This window comes from Bos indicus x Bos taurus, chromosome 7 (assembly GCF_003369695.1).
Source record: "Bos indicus x Bos taurus breed Angus x Brahman F1 hybrid chromosome 7, Bos_hybrid_MaternalHap_v2.0, whole genome shotgun sequence".
Lineage (NCBI taxonomy): Eukaryota > Metazoa > Chordata > Mammalia > Artiodactyla > Bovidae > Bos > Bos indicus x Bos taurus.
The window spans coordinates 63,181,861-63,206,193 of NC_040082.1; the positions used below are offsets into that span (position 1 = coordinate 63,181,861).

The 24,333-nt window shown below is 35.6% G+C and overlaps 1 protein-coding gene across 1 annotated transcript in view; it reads right to left on the reverse strand.

Annotated features, from left to right (window-relative positions):
- Window positions 1-875: 875 nt before the first annotated feature.
- Window positions 876-24,333, reverse strand: part of SMAD5 (SMAD family member 5) — a 62,287-nt gene continuing 38,829 nt past the window's right edge. Inside the window, exons 3-7 of the mRNA XM_027546437.1 lie at window positions 24,066-24,317; window positions 20,041-20,160; window positions 12,842-13,063; window positions 7,769-8,025; window positions 876-6,205 (exon numbers count right to left, since the gene is read on the reverse strand). Coding sequence (XP_027402238.1) covers window positions 6,062-6,205; window positions 7,769-8,025; window positions 12,842-13,063; window positions 20,041-20,160; window positions 24,066-24,317 — 995 coding nt within the window. The 3' untranslated portion in view covers window positions 876-6,061. The remainder of the gene's footprint in view (window positions 6,206-7,768; window positions 8,026-12,841; window positions 13,064-20,040; window positions 20,161-24,065; window positions 24,318-24,333) is intronic.

The following is a 24,333-nucleotide window of genomic DNA, read 5'->3' on the forward strand; positions in this document are numbered from 1 at the left end:
CCATGGACTGTGTATACTCCATGGGGTCACGAAGAGTCAGACACGACAGAGCAACTTTCACTTCACACAAAATCTTACCAATTTTGGTAAGTTTTTTAAAATGCATGCTGATATGACAATTTTCACAATACAATCTAACAAAACTGTTTTGAATGACGTTAAAGAGAGGCACTACTAGAGACATCTACAGAATAAAACCAAATGAACTTTTGGCCTGTCTAATACTAAGGTCAAGTAGCACCAGAAATAATTCCTCTGATTCAAAGAAGTAGCAGAAATTTAAGAGACGATGATGATGATGATGATAACAATAAAAGTGTAGTTGTGTGGCAGGCACGGTTTTAAGCACTTGTATTATTTTACTTAATCTTCCTACAAATAGACATTTACTTTACAGATCAGGAAACTGAGGCACAGAGTGGTTAAGCAACTTGCCTAAGCGCAGAGTTAAAAAAGCTCTGAGGCCCAGGGCTCAAATGCAGGCAGGCGGACTCCAAAGCTAAAAGCTATTCTCTCTCTCAATCATCTGGTCAAGACCTTTAATTTTAGATAGGGCTAGAGAAGGGAAATTAGTGGTTAAACTAAAAAACTCCAGACTCTAGATTCAAATCCCTTTTCAAAACAAAACAAAACTAAACTAACAAAGAAAAACACATCAACTCTCTTATAAACAGAATAAAACATACTGATTACTCTGAGCAAACCTCAAGCTGGCTGGAAAGGTTTGTATATTCATTTTCTACCACTAGTGCACAAACACAGATAACACAGCTGGTCACAGAAACTGATAATCTCCTTGTTTTTAAGACTCTACTCAACGAAACATGTTCAATCAAAAGAGAAGAGCCCCCCAAACAAACAAAAAAACACATTAAGCAGATTTTGAGATTTATTAAAATAAAGTATTAGCAAACAATATGCAAAAACAAAGTTCTTAAAAGAGTTATGGCTTTGAAAAGCACAATATAGTAAAACCTAATACATATTTATAAGTATCAAAATGATAACAGAATTGAAGCATGTTGCTAGAATTTCATTTTCTACAACATAAACAGAAGGAGAACAAGTACAAGTAAGAAGCAGACCTATAGTGCAGCCATTGGTTTGGTCTTTATCATCCTCATATGAAGCATCTTTTTAAGAGAACACTGGTAGGATTACACATATATACCCAGTTTTCATGATTACAATTCTACTCAATTTTAATGCAAGCGATTTTCAAAATGCAACTTTAACCAACCACGTTGAAAAGCAAAGCACTCGCCCAACTATTATCTTCAAGAGTCCCTACAGTTAAAATACTTTATGAATAAATCAAAGCAACATCATCTCCAATGGTATTAGACTATTATAAAAGATTTCTGACTCTAATAAAAGATTTCTTCTTTATTTGGGATTGCTTGGCCTCACTGGAGTTCTGTTATAGCTAACACCAGCTAGTAGTAAGAAGGTACTATCTATCGATAGGGTAAAAAAAAAAAAATCTACCTCTACACAAAAATTCAAACTTTTAAAAAACAGTATCCTCAAATAAATCCTTAAAGGACTATGGTTTACAACAATTTCAAATTTTAAGAATTTTAAGAACTGAATTATTTGGATGAGAACTAAACAAACCTTTCTCACTCTGTCATAAATAACAGAAGAATCCCGTTCTGAGACTGGATCTTTTCAACAAAACAACTCATCACTTGTTTTACAGCAATTGCTACCAGCAAATATTACAGATAAGCTCTTATTTAAAAAAAAAAGATTGATAAATTTTTGAAATTTATTTTTTTTCAATTTGAAAAATTGAAAAAATTCTCATTTGTTTCTGTAAATCATCCAATTTTAAAGTAACACTTCAATTATAATAATTCATTTTAAAAGAGAAGTTTCTATTATGAAAAAGCCAATATAACAAAGGCTTGACAAATACTCTTACCTCTTGTAATTAGGACATGCTAAACTGTAATCCAGTGAATTGCAAAGAACGGTCCACCTTTCTGTTTAGCAGATAGAACCATTTACGCAGAATGCATGCCTCAGATTCTCTCCACACATGCATCTTCTATGAGAAGAAAACCTCCTCAGAGTCCCACCTGTGTTAGTGAGGAAAACGCTATTCTCTGAGGGAGATAGGCCTCAAACCCGTGATTACCACCCAAGAAATGCTGTGCTAGTATCTGAGGAGATGTCCCTAAACCAATACTTAGGAAAACTCCCGCCAATAAAAATCACCAAAGACTTCTAAAACCACCAGGCTATCTACTATGTTAAAAGATTCTTGCTTATCTAGTTGATGGGTATAATGAGGACACATTCATAATTCCTACCAGAGAGACTTAAGTAAGAATCTATTATAATAAGATAAGGAAAAGCTCTGAGCCTCTTCAAAGTTAGTAGGTCCAAAATTTTAATCATCATTAGAAGACAAATTTAATAATTATAAAAGATGTATCGTTCTTCAGAAAATATAAAAGATATTAATATATTTTTAGTGGGAGAGTTATAATGACCTAACGTAACGTTAAGCAAGCAACTAGAAAAAGTATAAAGAAACAGATCTAAACTGGGATATTAGATGCTCTCTGCAATGGAAGTACAACACTTAAACAGGTACTATCAAACTTGAATTTACAGTTTCTCTGTTACTGGCATGATTTCATTTTTGCATAAACTTTCTCCTTTAAAAGAACACTATGACAGGGGAACTGTTTCTTCCGGGTACTCTAAGATAATACTGAAGGTTACATAATGTGAGCCCCAGTCCTTATCTTGACAACAGACTTCAGATCTAAATACTTACTGATCATTTTCCATCCTAAAAGAATGTCTTACTCTCAAATGTTATGAAAAGTATAAAATAGCTATACCCTCTTTTCATACTGTTAGGTATAACTTACTGAACTACCTAGTAATCTTATTGTGGATTTCACCTCAGAAACCCAGCCAATTCTATTCTCATAGTTTACTTATATAACAAGAGAATGGAAAAATGATTTATATTCTGTTGTATATATTTGACATTTAGATCGATGTTTTCTTTAAATTTTCTCTAAAGGAAAAAAGTTCACTTCAGTAGATCAATAACATGCCTACTAGTTTATACTCCGTAACTTAAGCCAGGTAATTATGTAGAGATACAATAGTGAGATGCACCTCTTAAATTCTGCTGTTGTTTTTTTTTTTTTTCCAGTCAGTATATTTTTGTTGCTTTAATACATTGACTGATTGATTGATTGCCTTCGCTCAGTTGTGTCCGACTCTTTGTATCTACCTACCAGGCTCCTGTGTCCATGGGATTTTCCAGGCAATAGTACTGGAGTGGATTGCCATTTCCTTCTCCAGGGGATCTCCCCAACCCAGGGATCGAACCGGGTCTCCCGCATTGTAGATAGACGATTTACCGTCTGAGCCACCAGGGAAATCTTACTTTAATACATAACTGAGATTAATTTTGATTCTATTCTTCTTTTTCTCATTTACCAAACTGGATGTAGTTTTATTATTCCCAGGCTCTGTCTTTTCAGTTGGCGTATATTTATATGCTGTAATGCTATAAAACAAGATCATTTTGGGTGTGATGATGCTTTCATAAATTTGACTATAAACCATTCTGGAGATTAAATAAAAACTTAGAACTGTAATTTTATGAAATGGTTTCTTTCAGAGGTACTTTTCTCATTGGTAAAATTTTAGTTTTTTTAATCTTACTGGCTAATTTTTATTTCCCATCCAGTCCTGTACTGAGCATCGTCAAGAATTACAGGATCTGCTGGATTGAATGAAGTTTTCATGTAAAACCCAGGGGTGTGGAGTTAACAGCTTTTAGGAAATACAATAGGCTTATACTTTTCCATGAAACTCTTACCAGTTAATAGCTTCAGTACTGTCATTCATGAAACACAACTCTTTAGAGAAAACACAGAAAAAGCCAATCACATAAAATCTTGCTAACTCTAAAGGTTGCTACATGAATAAAAACAATTTTTAATTAACTCAGTTGAAAGCATCAATAAAAACAATAGTTTCCATCAGTTCAGGCCCACTGATGTTGATTATTGATTACATGCATATGCCAGTCACCCTAGGTGATTTTTCTACAAATGTGTTTCAAAGATTGTGCCATGAACCGGCTAAGTGTACAATGATGTAAATAGCTAAGTTCTATCACTAAGCAAATAATCCTCTTTTGTGTGGCTGACACAATTCCGGAAGACTGAGAATGCATGTCGTATAAAACTGATGTTTAAGGCTCAGGTTACTATCAGAGATTTTCACTTAGCAAAGGACTGAGAGCTGAAACATGAATGGCACTGCATCTGAGAAAACTAAAGCCATCCATTGGCTGCACTTTATAAAAGCAGTAAATAATGTTACAGAAAACAAAAAACTGCATTCTCCTTTCCTCAAAAATGCATTTTTTCCCCACATAAAAGCAGAAAGGGCAAAGAAGAAAGTCTAACAAAACTAACATTTTAAAAAGAAGATTGACATGGCTCCACATATTTTCAAAAGACACTGAAAAATAAGCTTCTTCTAATAGGTAAATTAGGTGATTTCCCCCCTCCAAAGTAACATCTTTGTTCTTCATGCCATAACTAAGTGTCCACTGTACTGTTTCTTAGGAAAAGAGGTTATGCGTCCTTCACTCAAAGCCCTTACATATGACTGATTAAAAGAATATTTTAGAGTTTTTGTGTCTTTCCTAAGGATTGTTGAGACTAGCATCCACATAGGTGCTTAAAAAAATGGAAGAGCATGCATGGTAACTGAGAGAACAGTCTGTATTCTTTGATATGTGAATGTTTTCAAACCAGCTAGCTCAACAACCACTGCTGATTCATACATCAGATAGGTGGCCTCATCATTGGGGCCAGGCTGAAGAGGCTCCTATGGCTATAAGACACAGGTCCCTGCATGGGAGACTGATGTAAGTTAACAGCAATGGGATTAAGTAGATTTTCCAACATTAATATCATCCGTAAAACTGCAAGGAATTAAAAAGAAACCTTAAATTGGAGCTACAGGATAACAGTCTAATAATCTAGGCTGAAAATACAACAAAAGCTAGAAAAAGTATAACTTTCTATAACTGTAATCTATAAATTGCAGTGTTTAATACAAAAGGGGTACCAAGGAAGCAAGGATGAGCACTTAAGTCCAAGTCACTAGAGTGTGTTTCACGAAGGTTACACTAAAAACTGTCACCCATCAAAGTGCAAAATAAAAGATTAATGCATGTCAAAATTAGAGTTCTTGCAATATTGGCCAAAAGCAGCAAACATAGCTGAGCACGGCCATGCACGCACTGTCACTAGCCATTAAGTAGTACTCGTGACAGATGTGAGTAAAAGACATATAATGGAGATCTGCTGTTCGCAGAAACTTTTTTTATAAAAGGAGAAGTTTTACAAAAGATATACTGAGTGGAGTCACAACACACTGACGACATTTAGCTGTATTAAATGTAAATTTTATGATGTCACTTAGAAAATTATCACTTGGCTTTTATTGAACACTACTTGTTAGAGCAGTGCATAGTGTTCCATCAAATAAAAGATTTTTTTTATAGTTTCTTTTAAGTCCCTACCATATGCTTTTATAAAACAATGATATATACTTTTTTAAAGTTGGTGGGACTAAGAAACTGGTAAAAGCACAGTTCTGCAGAATCAAGACTAGAACGGAAGACTTTCAATGAACACCCTCTTATACTGCTAAAATTCTTTACCATGTGATGCATTACTTTTCCAAAAAAAATTTCACAAATAAAAAAACTGTTGGGACAATAAGGCAAAAGTATGTTCCAGTTTAAGATCAATGCCAAACTTTTGAACCAGGGCACAAGACTTGCTCTGCATCTTTCACAACACTTTTGAGAGTTAATCACATGAACATGAATACAAACAAATGTTGATTCATCACAAAAACAAATGTATTGGTCACAATTACGTAGAAAAAAAACAGGCTGTAAAATCTGTTTTCCATGTAAGCTCACAGTATCTGTACTGGAAGTTTCCCTAAAATTAAAACAAGTCCACTAATAATGTAACTGAGAAAGGACACTTCTGCACTATGAAACAGAAGAAATGGGGTTTAGCGGGGAGCCCATCTGAGTGAGGACTTTATCTAGCCACTGAAGAGGCCCATGAAGATGAATCTCAATCCAACACGGGGTGCTGGTAACATCTTGCCGGTGATACTCTGCTCCCCAGCCCTATGAAAATGAACAGATAAAACAACAAGCCATTTTTTAAATCATTAACCAGTCTAAACCAATTTCCACACGTGTCCGACTCTTAGCGACCCCATGGACTGCAGCCCACCAGGCTTCTCCGTCCATGGGATTTCCCAGGCGAGAGTGTGCTGCAGTGGGGTGCCATTGCCTTCTCTGAACAAAAAAATAAACTTTTAACGTTAGAGATACACAGAATGTAACCTAAAAGAAAAACTCTCAAAACCAACCTTAGCATTCACTATGGAATTAAAGCAAAACAATAGCTACATCATAACAACATATAATCCCTTAATAGAAATTCTTGAGGCAAGATACATTCCAGAATTCTTTTTTCTTTTTTTTTTTAATTTTTAGAAAGTTAGTAATGGTGCAATACCTCATAATTAAAACATCAATAATTCTGCAATGAGCTATATAGTCTCTCTTTAATGGATAAATAAAACCCATATATAGCCTCATGTTAGTTCACATCAGATTTTGTTAACAAAAAATTTTTAATTTTTAGGTTTTTTGTTTTTTTTTTAAACATCAGATAAGGCACTGTAAAACTGAGCAATGCATGCAAATGTAGTTAAAGTGGAAATGATATATCATTATCCTTTAAGATGGGAAACTACTGGGATGAACTGAGCAGCACCACTTTAGCCAAAAACTCCAAAGAATAAAACAGAATTTTTCACTTTTATTTGCTGGATGTATCAAGTTCTTTGCTTTACTGCTTACAGTAGTCCTTGCCTAGGAAAACCAAGTGGGGTGTGATGAGGGCGGAGTGGGTAACTAGATTAAACATGAGAGCCATGTTTCTATAACAGGGAAGGGAAATGCCTTCAGGGCTACTGATAAACTGCTGCACAAAAAGGCCTGTAACAAGCAGCAAGGAAACACTGGGCTGTGGGACTGTGGGCCAGAAAGAAAAAATCCTACACAGAGCATTTGACAATTACTCTTCTTTGGCTAAATCCTTAAGGAACAAGTGGATGCAGCACAGGTTGCTAAAAGAGATCACTAAAATTCTTTCTAAATTTTGCTCATGAATCATCATTTACAATGCCAATAAAATCAGGCCAAGAGCAAATGATAAATTCGAAAAGTTCTTTCAATTTTGCAAATCCTTAATAACAGAGCTTAAATCAAGGAAAAATAATTTTATTATGGTGATTAATTCTTTAAGTCAATCTAAGGGATCTAGTAATAATTGAAATTGCTAAAACTAAAGGAACTTAAAAAGCAGTTTTAATATTAAATGCTTCTTGGCAATTTAGCTAAAATTTAACTGAAATTCTTTATAAACTCAGCCCCTACTCAATACCAATATCAAGCATTTTATTATAATGTCTAAATTATAAAATAAAATCACAGACCAATCATGTGGTTTAAGTTATGAAGTTAAGAATTTTCTTTAGAAACCTGTTAAATCAGGTCAGAAGTAATTACTACCTTTCATTTAACACAGACTTTTAAAAATTATAACCTACAGACATATAATACACATGTTATATGTTACAGTGACTCAAATTAAGCTACAGGTCTCAACCCACTCACCTTGACAAAACTCATTCGAATGGTACACATTTTGGTGAGCTCATATACTGCCTCAAATCCATGGTTGACAGACTGAGCCAGAAGCTGAGCAAATTCCTGATTGTTAAAAATTTTGAGGCTGCAGCTGCTGGGAATCTTACAGACAGTGGTAGGATGAAAGCCATGATGAAAGTTGCAGTTCCTACTCTGAACAAATATGCTGCTGTCACTGAGGCACTCTGCATATACCTCTCCACCAACATAGTACAGATGAACACCTTAAAAAGACAAGAATTACAAAAGCCACCTTCACAAAGCAGTATAATAAAATTGAAGAGGTTGCATGAGGTAAGACAAAATAACTACTATAGAGCAAGTCTTCAAATAGAAACTACCACTAGATGGCCTTATGTTGCTGAAGACAGTCGAGGCTAATGTCTGCCTGAATATTCATGAGAAGGACTGATGCTGAAGCTGAAATTCCAATAACTTTGGCCACCTGATGTGAAGATCTGACTCATTGGAAAAGACCCTGATGTTGGGAAAGACTGAAGGGAGGAGGAGAAGATGACAGGGTATGAGATGGTTGGATAGCATCACCAACTCAATGGACATGAGTTTGAGCAGGCTCTAGGAGTTTGTGATAGACAGGGAAGCCTGGCTTGCTGCAGTCCATGGGGTCGCAAATAGTCGGACACGACTGAGCAACTTAACTGAACTGAATGACTACCTAAATCTAAAATGATCCTCAAATAACTAAGACTTAAGCCTCAAGTTGGCAGCATATTAGATTATCAGTTCTCAGAGTTGCTTTTTTTCCCCCTTTTCCAACGTTTTATGATCTCTATGAGAGAAATAATGGCCAAAAAAATTCCCCAAGAAGGCACCTTATGATGAGTCCTTTCAAAGAAATGTTTAGTGCTATCAACTATCATGAATAGCTGGTTGGCAAAAGAGTTCTGCACTCTTTTTGCTAACGGAAGGGTTTGCATCATTGGGAAAAAAAAAGAAAGCAAGCTAAGTCATATAATGTTAATTTCAGGTCATAGGAAGAGTCTTTAAATGGCAGATTTATTTTCAGTTCAGTTCAGTTCAGTCGCTCAGTCGTGTCCGACTCTTTGCGACCCCATGAATCGCAGCATGCCAGGCCTCCCTGTCCATCACCATTTCCCGGAGTTCACTCAAACTCACGTCCATTGAGTCGGTGATGCCATCCAGCCATCTCATCCTCTGTCCCCAATCCCTCCCAGCATCAGAGTCTTTTCCAATGAGTCAACTCTTTGAATGAAGTGGCCAAAGTACTGGAGTTTCAGCTTTAGCATCATTCCTTCCAAAGAAATCCCAGGGCTGATCTCCTTTAGAATGGACTGGTTGGATCTCCTTGCAGTCCAAGGGACTCTCAAGAGTCTTCTCCAACATCACAGTTCAAAAGCATCAATTCTTCGGCGCTCAGCTTTCTTCACAGTCCAACTCTCACATCCATACATGACCACTGGAAAAACCATAGCCTTGACTAAACGGACCTTTGTTGGCAAAGTAATGTCTCTGCTTTTGAATATGCTATCTAGGTTGGTCATAACTTTCCTTCCAAGGAGTAAGCGTCTTTTAATTTCATGGCTGCAGTCACCATCTGCAGTGATTTTGGAGCCCCCAAAAATAAAGTCTGACACTGTTTCCACCGTTTCCCCATCTATTTCCCATGAAGTGATGGGATCAGATGCCATGATCTTTGTTTTCTGAATGTTGAGCTTTAAGCCAACTTTTTCACTCTCCTCTTTTGCTTTCATCAAGAGGCTTTTTAGTTCCTCTTCACTTTCTGCCATAAGGGTGGTGTCATCTGCATATCTGAGCTTATTGATATTTCTCCCGGCAATCTTGATTCCAGTTTGTGCTTCTTCCAGCCCAGCATTTCTCATGATGTACTCTGCATATAAGTTAAATAAGCAGGGTGACAGTATACAGCCTTGACGAACTCCTTTTCCTATTTGGAACCAGTCTGTTGGTCCATGTCCAGTTCTAACTGTTGCTTCCTGACCTGCACATAGGTTTCTCAAAAGGCAGGTCAGGGGGTCTGGTATTCCCATTTCTTTCAGAATTTTTCACAGTTTATTGTGATCCACAGTCAAAGGCTTTGGCATAGTCAATAAAGCAGAAATAGATGTTTTTTCTGGAACTCTCTTGTTTTTTCGATGATCCAGCTGATGTTGCCAATTTGATCTCTGCTTCTTCTGCCTTTTCTAAAACCAGCTTGAACATTAGGGAGTTCACAGTTCATGTACTGCTGAAGCCTGGCTTGGAGAATTTTGAGCATTACTTTACTAGTGTGTGAGATGAGTGCAATTGTGTGGTAGTTTGAGCATTCTTTGGAATTGCCTTTCTTGGGGATTGGAATGAAAACTGACCTTTTCCAATCCTGTGGCCACTGCTGAGTTTTCCAAATGTGCTGGCATATTGAGTGCAGCACTTTCACAGCATCATCTTTCAGGATTTGAAAGAGCTCAACTGGAATTCCATCACCTCCACTAGCTTTGTTTGTAGTGATGCTTTCTAAGGCCCACTTGACTTCACATTCCAGATGTCTGGCTCTAGGTCAGTGATCACACCACTGTGATTATCTTGGTTGTGAAGATCTTTTTTGTACAGTTCTTCTGTGTATTCTTTTTTTTAATTAAAATAGTTTATTAGCTTTTCTTTTAATATAAACATGAGGAAGAAAAACCACATAAGTTGTAGCATTGTTTTCAAAATAAAACTGCAATCAATACTTGAATCTCCAAGCTCCATAAACAATATTTTTTGAGGTGGTAGATTGTAATATTTTTATATCCATTATTTATCATTTATGTCTGTGTCCTTTAAAAATGATGGAACCTGTGGCACTCAATATAATGTGAAGCCTTGCTATAAAGAGAGAAGTATTTCTGGCCCAGAAATGCTTTGTTGACAGGCAAAATTCCTAGGATTACATTTGAGAAGGTAGGAGGAGAAAGATTTTACATAGTTGAGAACACTTTTTTTTTTTAATGTTTCAAGTTTAGGTGACATCATTACCAATTTCCTTAAAGACTGATTACTGGACCTCCCTGTCTTTTAATGGGCTTCCTGGTGGCTAAGTGGTACCCTGTGTTTTAAAAAGCCTGAGGTAAGGATTCCTAAGATTTATCTTTGCTCAAATAATACAACACACCTACAGCCAGGTCAACACACAGGATAGAAAAGCTGTTTCATATCACTTACTTTCCTATCGCTGCTGCTGCTGCGTCACTTCAGTCATGTCCGACTCTGTGTGACCCCAGAGACGGCAGCCTACCAGTCTCCCCCGTCCCTGGGATTCTCCAGGAAAGAACATTGGAGTGGGTTGCCATTTCCTTCTCCATATTCTGTGTATTCTTGACACCTCTTCTTAATATCTTCTGCTTCTGTTAGGTCCATACCATTTCTGTCCTTTATCGAGCCCATCTTTGCCTGAAATGTTCCCTTGGTATCTCTAATTTTCTTGAAGAGATCTCTAGTCTTTCCCATTCTGTTGTTTTCCTCTATTTCTTTGCAGTGATCACTGAGGAAGGCTTTCTTATCTCTTCTTGCTATTCTTTTTCCTTTAAAAAATGTTTTTGGTATTTTTAAAAAATATATAAATAATATATGCTGCGTCTGCTGCTAAGTCGCTTCAGTTGTGTCTGACTCTGTGCAACCCCATAGACGGCAGCCCACCAGGCTCCCCCGTCCCTGGGATTCTCCAAGCAAGAACACTGGAGTGGGTTGCCATTTCCTTCTCCAATGCATGAAAGTAAAAAGTGAAAGTGAAGTGTCCGACTCTTCGCGACCCCATGGACTGCAGCCTACCAGGCTCCTCCATTCATGGGATTTTCCAGGCAACAGTACCGGAGTGGGTTGCTATTGCCTTCTCCGAAATAATATATGAATGTTCACTATTTAAAAGTTCAAACTATATAGCTAAAGCTCAAGTTGTTCCCAACTTTTCACTACTGCACGTAGTACTAAAAAGACCATCGTAGTACATATGTGTGATTCACAGAGTGGTATCAGGCTATGACATTAAAAAGTATGTTCTGTTTCTGAGCAAATACTTCCCCTGGAAGAAAGGATCCTAGAACTATATACTAGGAAAAAAAGGGTAAAATGAGTCTAGTATTTAAGAATTCACCAAGCAGATTTCTCTTAAATTATCCTACTGTAGAATGAAAAATCAATGAATAGAAGTGGGGCATTTTTACCTAAAAAATTATAGCAAGTTAACAGTTCAGTCAAAAAAGAATGGAAACTTTCTTTCCAATTTATTTTTGGACACAGTATTTTTTCTGAGTCTCTTCTATAAGAAATCATATTACAATTAAAGTTATTTACCTTTTGTTCCTAAGATCTTCTCAAGTCAAAGCAGCAAAAAGTAATAAAAACAAAACTTCAAAGATAGGCAAACAGCCCGACATGGGATAGGTTTCCTCTCTGACCACTTAACGCATGAGACAATTTCACTGCAATGTGAAAAGTTCCTTGTTTGTTGTAGCAACTGTCTTGGAGGATGAATTATAAATAGAACACTGTTACCTGAATTTAAAGGTAGGAAGAGTGGTAGTGAAGCCACTGAAGACTTAAGTTATTCAAACTGTTCTACCAGTAATCCTGCTCCTCCATCATAATGAAAATTCTTACAAGTCATCTCAACCCAAAATATTCCACAAAGATCATAATTTAAAAATTTTAATTCTTCACTAGCATTCATATATTTTACAAATATTTCCTGTGTAGGTACTATGAGCCAGGCATTGTTCTAATTGCTAAAGATACTGTTATGAACAATGCAAATTTCTGTATAGCTTGTATTTCAGTCAAGAAGACTGAAAATGAAAAAATACAGAATAGTATGATTTCAGATCTGAAGTACTATGAAGAAAAAATAGGCAGGATAAAGAAAAGAAGTCTGAGTACATCTCTACTTAACACCTTCTTCTGTATTGCAACCTGAGGGCAGGACCATGCCTTAAGTTTCTTTGTATGCCCTTACATAATGCAGGGTGCATAGCAAGCACAACACACAACTGAATTCAACTGAATGTAGGAAAATGACAACATTACCTTTTCCAATATGTCGCCTAGTGTTTTCAATTGTTGAATTACGATTAACATTTGACAACAATCCCAAGCAGAATCTACTTTTGTTATTCGAAGGGTCTGTGAATCCATCTACTAACACACTAGTAGAAGATGCATGAAAAGCTTCCCCAACACGATTGTTTAATTCATAATAGACAATTGAACACCAATGTTTGGGCTCTTCATAGGCGACAGGCTGAACATCTGTGAACAAACCAGACACAAAAACAATGTTTAATGATTATCAGAAACTCAAAACTATATTGGGGTTTCCTTTAACACAACTCAAGCACTATATGAAAAAGAAAATTTTCAGATATTTCACTGACGTCTCATTGCCTTTCTGGCTTTCAGTCTGTATCAAAAAAAAAAAAAATCAGAAGTGCTTTTTTTCTTTTTTTAAGATTTTTTTGATATGGACCATTTTAAAAGTCTTTATTGCATTTGTTACAATGAAATTTTTATTGAATTTGTTGCTTCTGTTGCTTTTATGCTTTGTTTTTTGGCCAGGAGGCATATGGGGTCTTTGCTCCCTGACCAGGGATCAAACCTACACTCCCTGCATTGGAAGGTGAAATCTTAACCACCGGACTGCCAGGGAATTCCCCAGAAATCCTTTGATCATAAAAGTTTTTTATAAATTATGCATTTACAAGGATGGGCAACATTACATTTTAAGTTTCTTTTCTAGTAGAATCAAATCCAGGTTTAAATTTGAGATGACAAAAGCTCTGTTTCAACAAACTGAAAGACAACTATACCAGCATCTGTAAAATTATTTTAAACAAAAATTTGGACTAAAAAATTAAGACTATTAGCAAACTAAGAATAGAGGGTAACTTCAACTTGATATAAAGAACATTTACAAAAAACTTCCAGCTAATGTCATGCTTAAGGGTGAAAAACTAGAAGTTTTTCTGCTAAGATCAGTAACAAAGCAAGGATGTGCTCACCACTCCCTTTCAACAGCATATTGGAAATCCCAGCTAATGCAGTAAGAGAAAATAAAAGAAAAGTTATATGGATTGAGAAGGAAGACATAAAACTGTCTTTGTTCACAAATGACAAGATTATCTATGCAAAAAAACTGAAATGACAGAAAACCTCCTAAAACTGATAAGCAATTATAGGAAAGTTATAGGATATAAGGTTAATATACAAAAGTCAATCACTTTCCTATACCAGCAATGAGCAAGTAGAATTTGAAATAAAATTCATTATCATTCATAGCAGCACTCAAACAATGAAATATTTAGGTAAAAAGCAAACAAACAAAACAGGTAAGAAATATATGTTGAAACTATGAAATTCTAAATAAAGAATTCAAAGAAGGAACTAAATAAGTAGAAATACACTCTATGATCATGTGCAGGAAGCCTCAGTTCTTCCCACCATGACTTAAGAGTGAATGAAATCCCAATAAAAACTTCAGCAAATCATCTTGTAAACTGATTCTGAAGTTTACATGGAAAGGCAAAAGACCCAGAACAGCCAACACAATACTGAAAACCAAACCAAGAAGATTAACACCACCCAACTTAAAAACTGGCTATAAAACTATAGTAGACACTCTATGAAAATCATCTCAAAAAAACAGAGGAGAAAATATAGATGACCTTGAATATGGTAATGACTTTTTAGATACAATACCAAGGTATGATCACTGAAGAAATAATTGACAAGCTAGATTTCATTAAAAATTAAAAACTTCTACTCTTTAAGACACTGTCAAGAGAATGAGAAGACAAGCCACAGAATGGGAGAATATATTTGCAAAAGCCACATCTAGTAAAGGACTGTTACACAAATACAAAGAACTCTTAAAACTCAATAAGAAAATGAATAAGCCAATGAGAAAAACTGGTCAAAGATATGAACAGACACCTCACTGAAGAAGATATACACAAAAGCAAATAAGCATATAAAAAGATGCTCCACATTGTATGTCACCAGGGAAATGCAAATCAAAATAGCAAGGAGATACTACTGCATTAGAATTACCAAAACCATTAGAATTGCCAAATCCAAAACACTGACAATCCCAAATGCTGGTGAAGATGTGGAGCAATAGAAACTCATTCACTGCTGGTGAGAATGTAACATGGTACAGCCACTTTGGAAGACAATTTGTTGACTTCCTACAAAGCAACAAACTCTTACCATACAATCCAGCAAATGTGTTCCTCACTGTTTGCCTGGAGGAGTCAAAAACTTAGGTCCACACAAAAACTGTAGAGAGATGTTTACAGAGGCTTTATTCATAATGGCCACAACTTGGAAGCAACCAAGATATCCTTCAATGTGTGAATGGATAAATAAACTGTAGTATACCAGACAACCAAATATTATTCAGCATGAAAAAGAAATGCACTATCAAGCCATGAAAACACATGGAGGGGAGGGACTTAGGTGCATATTACTAAGTGAAGAAGCTAATCTGAAAAGGCTACATACTATAAAATTCCAATTACAAGACATTCTGGAAAAGGCAAAACTATAGAGACAATAAAAAGATTAGTGGTTGCCAGGGGTTAGGAAAGAGGGAGAACGAACAGGCAGAGCACAGAGGACTTTTAAAGAAGTGAAATTATTCTATATGATACTATAAATGATGGCTACATGTCATCATTCATTTGTTACAACTCAAGGAATGTATTATACCAGGAATGAATCCTAATGTAAATTATACATCTGGGGTGATAATGATGTATCAATGTAGGTTCACAGATTGTAATAAATGTATCACTCTGGTGCAGGTAGTGGGGGAAGCTGTACATGCGTAGGGGGAGAGGGTATGTGGGAACTCTGTACTTTTCGCTCAAATTTGCTGTGAATCTAAAAAATAGTTTGTTTAAAAAAAAAGAAAGAAAGGAAAAAACACAACCAAATGAGTGATCTTTGGGTAAAAGGTGGTATACATTTGAAGTTCTAAGTGCCAGAATAGCCTATGGAAAAAGGTTTGTATAAAATATAAAACATTAGCCAAATTCTTATCAGTGTTAAAAATCAACAATTCCTAATGGACACAATGGATGGAAGAGACACGTGGAAATTCTTCATCCAGCACTAGTAGAGTGTCTGTCTTGGAGCTGAAATTAGAAAGAAAAGTCATGAATTGTCAGTTTTCTTTCAAGAAAGGCAGAAATTTTTTAAAATGTCCAAGAAAAATGTTAAGAGTAAGTCACACTATGTAGACACCACAAAAGAGTTGGTTGACTTTTAAAACTCAGTTTTAATTATACAGCTGCAAAGAATTCAGATGAGGAGGTACACGGAAAAAAAAAACCAATGAGGACCTATAGAGCAAAGTTATAAGAGCTCAGATTTTAAAGAAGTTTATATAAAAGATGGAACAAGGAGGGACTCATAATCAAACACATATATAGATGAGTAGCAGGAAGTTATAACAATGTCATGAAAGACTAGAGCCAAGATAAGCAAAACAAAAAAGACAATTTTGGTTAGAATGAGAATAAGAAAATCAAAAGGTCTGCGACCCTGCTCAAGGCAAAGGACATCTTGTTAACTGGTGATTCACAGCATTGCAATTTAACTCTAATTTCCCAAGTGAGAAGAAACTCTGGTGAAAAAAGACATCTAGGAGGGTGAGAAGACTTGGGTGCCAGGTTCTTCTAAAGGGTCTCAGTTGTTTGGCTAAGAAACTATAATCCAAGAAATATTTAATATACATCACCACTAAACTGCACTCTCCAATCTCTGGAGAATCAAAAGAAAGAAGGAAAATGATAGATGGGGTAAACAGACTCCAAATTTTTAGAAAGAGGATGATAATATCATTTTTGGGGAATTACCTGATGCTGTATACTAAGATCATTATAAATACAGTCAAAGTCAATCAACATACTAATAATCCTATGTAGTTATTATCTCTTTATTTTACAAATGGAGAAATTTAGGCTTAGATATATTTTAAAAGCCACCCTAAGCTGCGAAGCAAATAAGTAGAGATGCAGGAATTCAAATCCATAAATTCATGTTCTGAGACAGTCTGCTCTAAATGAAGGTAGATACTATGAATATTAAGCAAATTAGTATGACAAAATTCCTAGATAAATTCTAATCTTGAAAAAGCCAAGGTACTATACTATTTAAACATTAACAAGATTATCAGGGGGCCTGAAATTTATTCTTAGGAATGCAGGGCTTATGGGACATACAGTCATCCCATATCATCACAGACACTATAAAATACACACAAGGACATCATTCTTTCAAGAAACTAAAGTGCCAATACCTTACTTCATGTAAACTTGTGACAAATTAAGAAGTTTAAGGTCTCAAAACAAAATGACTTTAAAAAACACAATTGAGATACCACTTCATACCCATTAGGATACTATTATCAAAAGAAAAAAGAAAATAACGAACGTTGGCAAAAATATGGAGAAATTGGAAATCCACTGCAATACTGGTGAAAATGTAATGGTGCAGCCACTGTGGAAAACAGTTTGCCAGTTCCTCAAAAAAGCTAAAGAGAATTACCATAAAATCTAGCAATTCTACTCCCAGGTATGTAATACAAAATGAATTAAAAAACAGAGACTCAAACAGAAACCTGTATACCAATGTTTTTTAGCAGTATTGTTCAGAATAGCCAAAAGGTGTAAACAAACCAAATGTCCATGAACTGATAGATGGATAAACAAAAGGTGGTATATATGCTTACAACAGAATACTTCTCAGCCTTAAAAAGGAATGAAATTCTAATATATGCTACAACCTGGATAAACCTTAAAAACATTATGCTAAGTGAAATAAACTAGATACAAAGGGACAAACATTACGTGATTCCACTTAGATGCAGTGGCTAGAATAAGCAAATTCAGAAGACAGGTGGCTCAGTGATAAAGAATCTGCCTGTCAATGCAGGCAATTGTAGTTTTTAATTAAAAAAAATTTTAAGTCTTTCTCATCAGTTTTATTGAGATACAAATGACACCAGCACTGTATGTTTAGGGTACACAGCATAATGATTTGCCATACATACATCATGAAATGATTATCACAATAAGTTTAATGAACCTCATCAACTCATGCATGCGCGCTCAGTCGTGTCTGACTCTGTGACCACAGAGACTGTAGCCCGCCAGGCTCCCCTGTCCATGGGATTTCCCAGGCAAAAATACTGGAGTGGGTTGACATTTTCTTTTCCAGGGGATTTTCCTGACCCAGGGATCAAACCTGTGGCCTCCTGCATCTCCTGCACTGGCAGGCAGATTCTTTACCACTGAGCCACCTGGGAGATCCTCCATCATCAACTCATATAGACACAAAATTAAAGAAGCAGGAAAAAAAATATTTTCTTTCTGATGAGACCTCTTAGGATTTACTCTCTTTACAACTTCATATATAACACAGAGAAGTGTTAATTACATTTATCATGTTGTACATTATGTCCCTCGTACTTATTTATCTTACAGCTGGAAGTTTGTGCCTTTTGACAGCCTTCATCCAGTCAATTTTATTTCTATCTATCAATGAAGAATCCAAACACAAAATTTTTAAAAAATTCCACTCACTGAGGAATAAATTTAAAAAGAAAATAAGTAAAAGACTTATACTGAAGTTGAAGGTCTAAACAAATGGAGAACACAGAGTATAATCCATGTCCGTGTACTAGAAGATGATGGCATACCTCCCCATATTGATTGAAGATTCAAAGTGACCTCTATCAAAATCCAAGGAGGAATTTTTTTGAGGGGGACAGAAATTGAAAAACTGATACTAAAATGATATGGAAATATGCAAAGAATGTAGAATTGCTAAACAATTTTCAAAAAGAACAAAATTGGAGGACTAACACTTCTTGTTTTCAAAACTTACTATAAAACTTTAGTGATCAAGATTTTAAGGAAAAGATATACAAAACAATAAACAAAATTTAGCATCCTGAAATAAACCCTTACATTTATAGTCAACTGATTCCTAAAAGAGAAGACAACACAATACTCTTATCAACAAATAGTGCTAGAACCAACTCGGTATCTACTTGAACAAAGATGACTTTAGACCATAACCATAAAAAAAAACTTAAAATCAATCACAGACCTAAATATAAGAGCTAAAGAACTGCTAGGAGAAAACACAGGAGAATATTTTTTATGACCTTGGGACAGACAAAGGTTTTTTAGATGCAACACCAAAAGCATAATCCAGGAAAAAAAAAACTGGTAATTTCATCAAAATGAAAAACTTTTGTGCTTCAGAGGACACCATTAATAAAATGAAAAGACAATCCACAGAGTGAGAGAAAATATTTGCAAATCATATGTCTGATAAAGGACTTGGGTCCAAATATATGGAACTCTTACAACTCAATAAGACAACTCAATTTCAAAAAAAAGGCAAAAGATTTAAATAAACCAAAGAAGATGTATGAATGGCTAGGTACATTAAAAATGTTCAAAATCATTCCTCAGTAGGAAAATGCAAATTAAAACAAAGGAGACACCACTTTATACCCAACAGAATAACTACAATCAAAAAGATAAACAGTAACAAGTGTCAGAAGGGTATGGAAAAACTAGCACACTCATATGGTACTCGTAAAAATGGTACTACCATTTATAGTTGTTTGGCTGTTTCTCTTAAATACTTAAATTTACCATATGACTTAGAAAAAGAAAAACAAAGACTTAGTATTTGCAAACATTCATAACAGCATTGTTCATGTTAGCAAAAGACTACCAACAATTCAAATGTTTATCAACTGATATATGGGTAAACCAAATGTGGTGTATCCATACAATGAAATACTATTCAGCAATGAAAAAGAATAAACTACTGATACATGGTACAAAATTGATGAATCTTGAAGACTGCACATTCTGTGATTCTATTTATATGAAATGAGAGAAGGCAAATCTATAGGTACAGAAAACAGATTAGAAGGTTTCTGGAGTTGGGGGTATGAGAGGATAGATTGCAAACAGGCATATGGGATATTTTTAAAGCATTGTAAAACTGTTCTAAAACGAGATCATGGTAATTTTAAAATTTTATACATTTTTAAAAAATCATTGAATCATATACTTAAAATGGATAAATTCATGGTATATAAACTATAACTCAATAAAGCTGGCTTCTAAAAGTGACTGAGAAGTTTTGTTTTTGTTTTTTTTTAAGAGCAAAAACAACAAAATAAGCATTGTACTTCTTACCTCTGCTGGATATACTGGGCATAATCTGAGGAATCATATTATTGCTTGTATCCATGGGCTGGGAATTATCTTGACCCATCTGATCATCTGGTGGCATATAGGCAGGAGGAGGAGTATCAGCTAACAGAAAGAAAAAAAGACAAGTTAGAGTCCCAAAATAATAGTTAAAATCTTTATCTTGCTCAAAGTTAAATCTAAATGTATCAGAAAGTTCTTAAAAATTGCCAGTAGGATTCATTACCAAACATCACAGACACACAAAAATGCAGGATGCTACCTTAGGGCAAGGCAAAAGGAGAAAAGACAGCATACCCCTTAGCCACCAGAAACCTACTACCAGTCCACATGAATTTGGTCCAATCCAGCATAGTATTATCACTGCTAAAATTCACTACAATAGAATTTAAGGTCAAGAATTTTGCCTTCATTTGCTTAGAATCATATGCTCAGAGAAACTGCAACTACTGTAAATCAATCTGAAGGCCATAGATTATCCTCCCTCGTTCAGATATCTACAGAGACATTCTTAAATTGCCAAGATCATTACACACTGTATTGTTATTTAAAACTGGAAAATAAAACCATGCTCTTTCAAAATCTGCAACACTAACAGCAGCTATCTAATTCTTTTACGATGTCTTACAATGGCTTTATGTCCTATGGCTCTAAGGAAACAAAATGAACTACAAAATCTTTTCAGTTAAAACATTTCCGGCTGCAAACCTTTACAAAAGCTATAGCCATACTTCTTTGTCTCAGTAACTATAAATACTGAACATCTATCTGAATATATAACTTGTCTTTCACCTCAAGGTTTGTACAAGATGTATTTTGAGACAGAGCTACCAATCGGCACTGACTGGAGTACAAAGGATGAAAATCAGTTTCTGAAAAGACACCTAAGAGCAAGTTAAACAGTTGGAACTTAAATCCTTTTCAATTGGTATTTCATTGCAATGAAGAAACCACTAAGTATATATTTATATATGACTGCCTGCAATAGGAGGCATTCCAATATTTCTAATGATTTAACCATACAAGACCATGCATGCCATTAATAAAATTTAGCTACTTTAAAAATCTGCTTATGATCCTTCTTCAGGCAAATCAGTGCATCAGTTATCTAATTAAAGATAACTGGAGTTCATTTTAAGCTGCTGCTGCTGCTGCTAAGTCGCTTCAGTCCTGTCCGACTCTGTGCAACCCCATAGACGGCAGCCCACCAGGCTCCACTGTCCTTGGGATTCTCCAGGCAAGAACACTGGAGTGGGTTGCCATTTCCTTCTCCAATGCATGAAAGAGAAAAGTGAAAGTGAAGTCGCTCAGTCGTGTCCGACTCTTCGCGACCCCATGGACTGCAGCCTACCAGGCTCCTCCATCCATGGATTTTCCAGGCAAGAGTCCTGGACTAGGGTGCCACTGCCTTCTCCGCATTTTAAGCTATCAAAGTATAAAATGATTTGACAAGCAATGTAGCAAAGTTAAAAAAGCACAGACTAGAGTCAGAGAAACCTGAGCCTGAACCCCCACTTATTAGCTATGTGACCTTAAGTAAGGTACTTAAACTCTTGGGGTTAATACCAGTTTCATCTTCCATCTGTAAAATAAGAATAATATCTATTTCACATGGACGTTCTGAAGATTAAATTTAATGTGATATCTTTCATCTATAAAAGGCACTTGATAAATGGTATTCGGTAGTAAAAACTTTATGAAAATATTTAACAAGTCGGATACAGCCACTTCCTTTGTTGCTTTGACAGAACTTAATTGTAATGCCTAGTGGCATACATAGATTTAGTCATTTGGTCCAATATATGGCCAACTGATATCTAACAACACTTTGTTTCCGATTATCTACTTTCCTTCATATTCATCAGACAGAGTCATTTTCTGTCTTTATGTTTTTGATGAGTTTTTACTATATTCTGCCTTTACTGTACATAGGACTCCTCTCTATGAAATCATTCAAGTTAGCACCATTTGGCTTCAAACTCTCAATCTGCACTGGCAACCACTTAACATATAGGTATATCTACATAGCTAGCAGTAAATATATTTATGTGTTGCTGTAATTTCATCTATTTATTTAACAAATGTTTACTGGAGGATCTACTGCATATTAGACTCTGACGTAGGTACTGGAGATGTAGCAATAAACAAAAGATGCTATGAAATCCCTTTTTTCATGGAGTTTATGGACAAGTTGGGAGGGGGAAGAGGCAGATTATAAGTAAAGACAAAATATACTACACTGGATTGTAATACATGCCATAGAGAACGATCAAGCAATGAGATAAGGGAAGGTGGGTTGGAGGAGTGAGTGCAACTTTTAAATTTTATCTACCTTATTGTCACTGTTCTTAAAGGGTAATTGCCAATCTCCCCCAAACTGTGTTTGCTTTTTTAAACACTTCCATTTATGTAAACTAAAAAAAATAAAAACAGTTCACCCACTTCCCTCAACTGCTTTTTCACCACCTCTGGCAACCAGAGGTGGCTGTCCTCTGTATCTATGAGCCTAGTTGTTTTTTTTAAGTCCACATATAAGGGAGATCATAACAGTATTTGTCTTTCTCAGTCTTATTTCACTTAGCATAAAGCTGTCAAGATTCATCCATGTTGTCACAGATGGCAAGATCTCATTCTTTTTTATGGCTGGATAATATTTGTGTGTGTATTTATCATATATTCTTTATCCATAAATTAACACTTAGGTTGCTTCCAAATCATGGCAACTATAAATAAAGTCACAATAAACATGAGAGGGGTGATACCTTCCTGAGTCAGTGCTTTTGTTTTCTTTGGATAAATATCCAAAAGTAGAATTAAAGAAGCATATGGCAGTTCTATTTTTTATTTTTTGAGGAAATTCTATACTGTTTTCAAAGCTGGCCACACTAATTTTCATTCCAACAGTGCACAAGAATTCCCTTTCCTCCAAATCCTCACCAACACTTGTTATGTCCACCTTTCTGATAAACAGTCATTGTAATAAGGGTAAGGTAATATCTCACTGTGGTTTTGACCTGCATTTCCCTGACAATTAGTGATGTCTAGAGCATCTTTCCATGTATCTATTGGCCAAAAGAATGTCTTCTTTGGATAAGTATGTATTCAGATCTTAATAGACTTTTTTTTTTTTTGCCACTGTGTCGTATGAGTTCTTCCTATAAATTTTGGATATCAGCCCCTTATTGGATACATCATTTGCAAAAATTTTCTTCCATTCAGTAGGCTGCCCTTGTATTTTATTGATGGTTTCCCTTGCTGTGCAGAAATGCTTTAGTCTGATATAGTTTCACTTGTTTATTTTTGCTTTTGTTGCTTTTGCTTTTAGTGTCAGATTAAAAAAAATCATCAGCAAGACCTAGTTAAGGAGCTTAGTATATATGTTTTCTTCTAGGAGTTTTATGATTTGAGGTCTTACATTAAACTCTATCTATTTTGAGTTAATTTTTGGGGGTGGTGCAAGACAATGGTCCAATTTCATCCTTTTGCATGTGTCTGTCCAGTTTCACCAATGTATTTATGGAAGACACTATCCTTCCCCCTTGTACATTTGCGGCTCCTCTGTTGTAAATTAATTGACAATTTTTGCATGAGTTGATTTCTTGACACTCTACTCTGTTGCATGATCTATGTGTTTGTTTGTATGCCAATATTATATTATTTTTATTATTACAGCTTGGTAATACAGTTTGAAATCAGGGAGTATGATGCCTTCAGCTTTGCCTTCAGCTTTGTCCCTCTTTCGGAAAACTGCTTCGGCTATTCTGTATCTTTTGTGGTTCCATACACATTTTAGGACTATTATATTTTGTGAAAAATGTATCTACTTGCATTTTTAAACATACAGCACTTGGCAAAATAAAATTCAAAACTCTTCTGGAAATCAAACAATTACCAAAGAATAGTCAAAAATAGTTCTTGACATATTAACAGCTGACCCAGAGGATCAGCAGTATTAGAACAAATGCTAATTCTTAGGAGTTATTTTTTGTATCAATAAAATAAATTCTTACCTGGGAGCTGAAATGGACTTCCTGGTCCAGAACTTGCTGGGGAGTTGGGATATGTGCTGCTAGCAGGGGAAGGCGGGTAGGGACTATTTGGAGATAAGGGAAAAGGAGTGTTGTTGGGCTGATGGAAAGAATCAGGAAACGTTGCATTTTGTGGCATGTGCGGTTCATTGTGGCTTAAGTTTCTAAACTGAACCAGAAGGCTGTGTTGTGGATTGAATTCATTATGACGAGGCACTAATACTGGAGGTAAGACTGAAAGACAAAAATC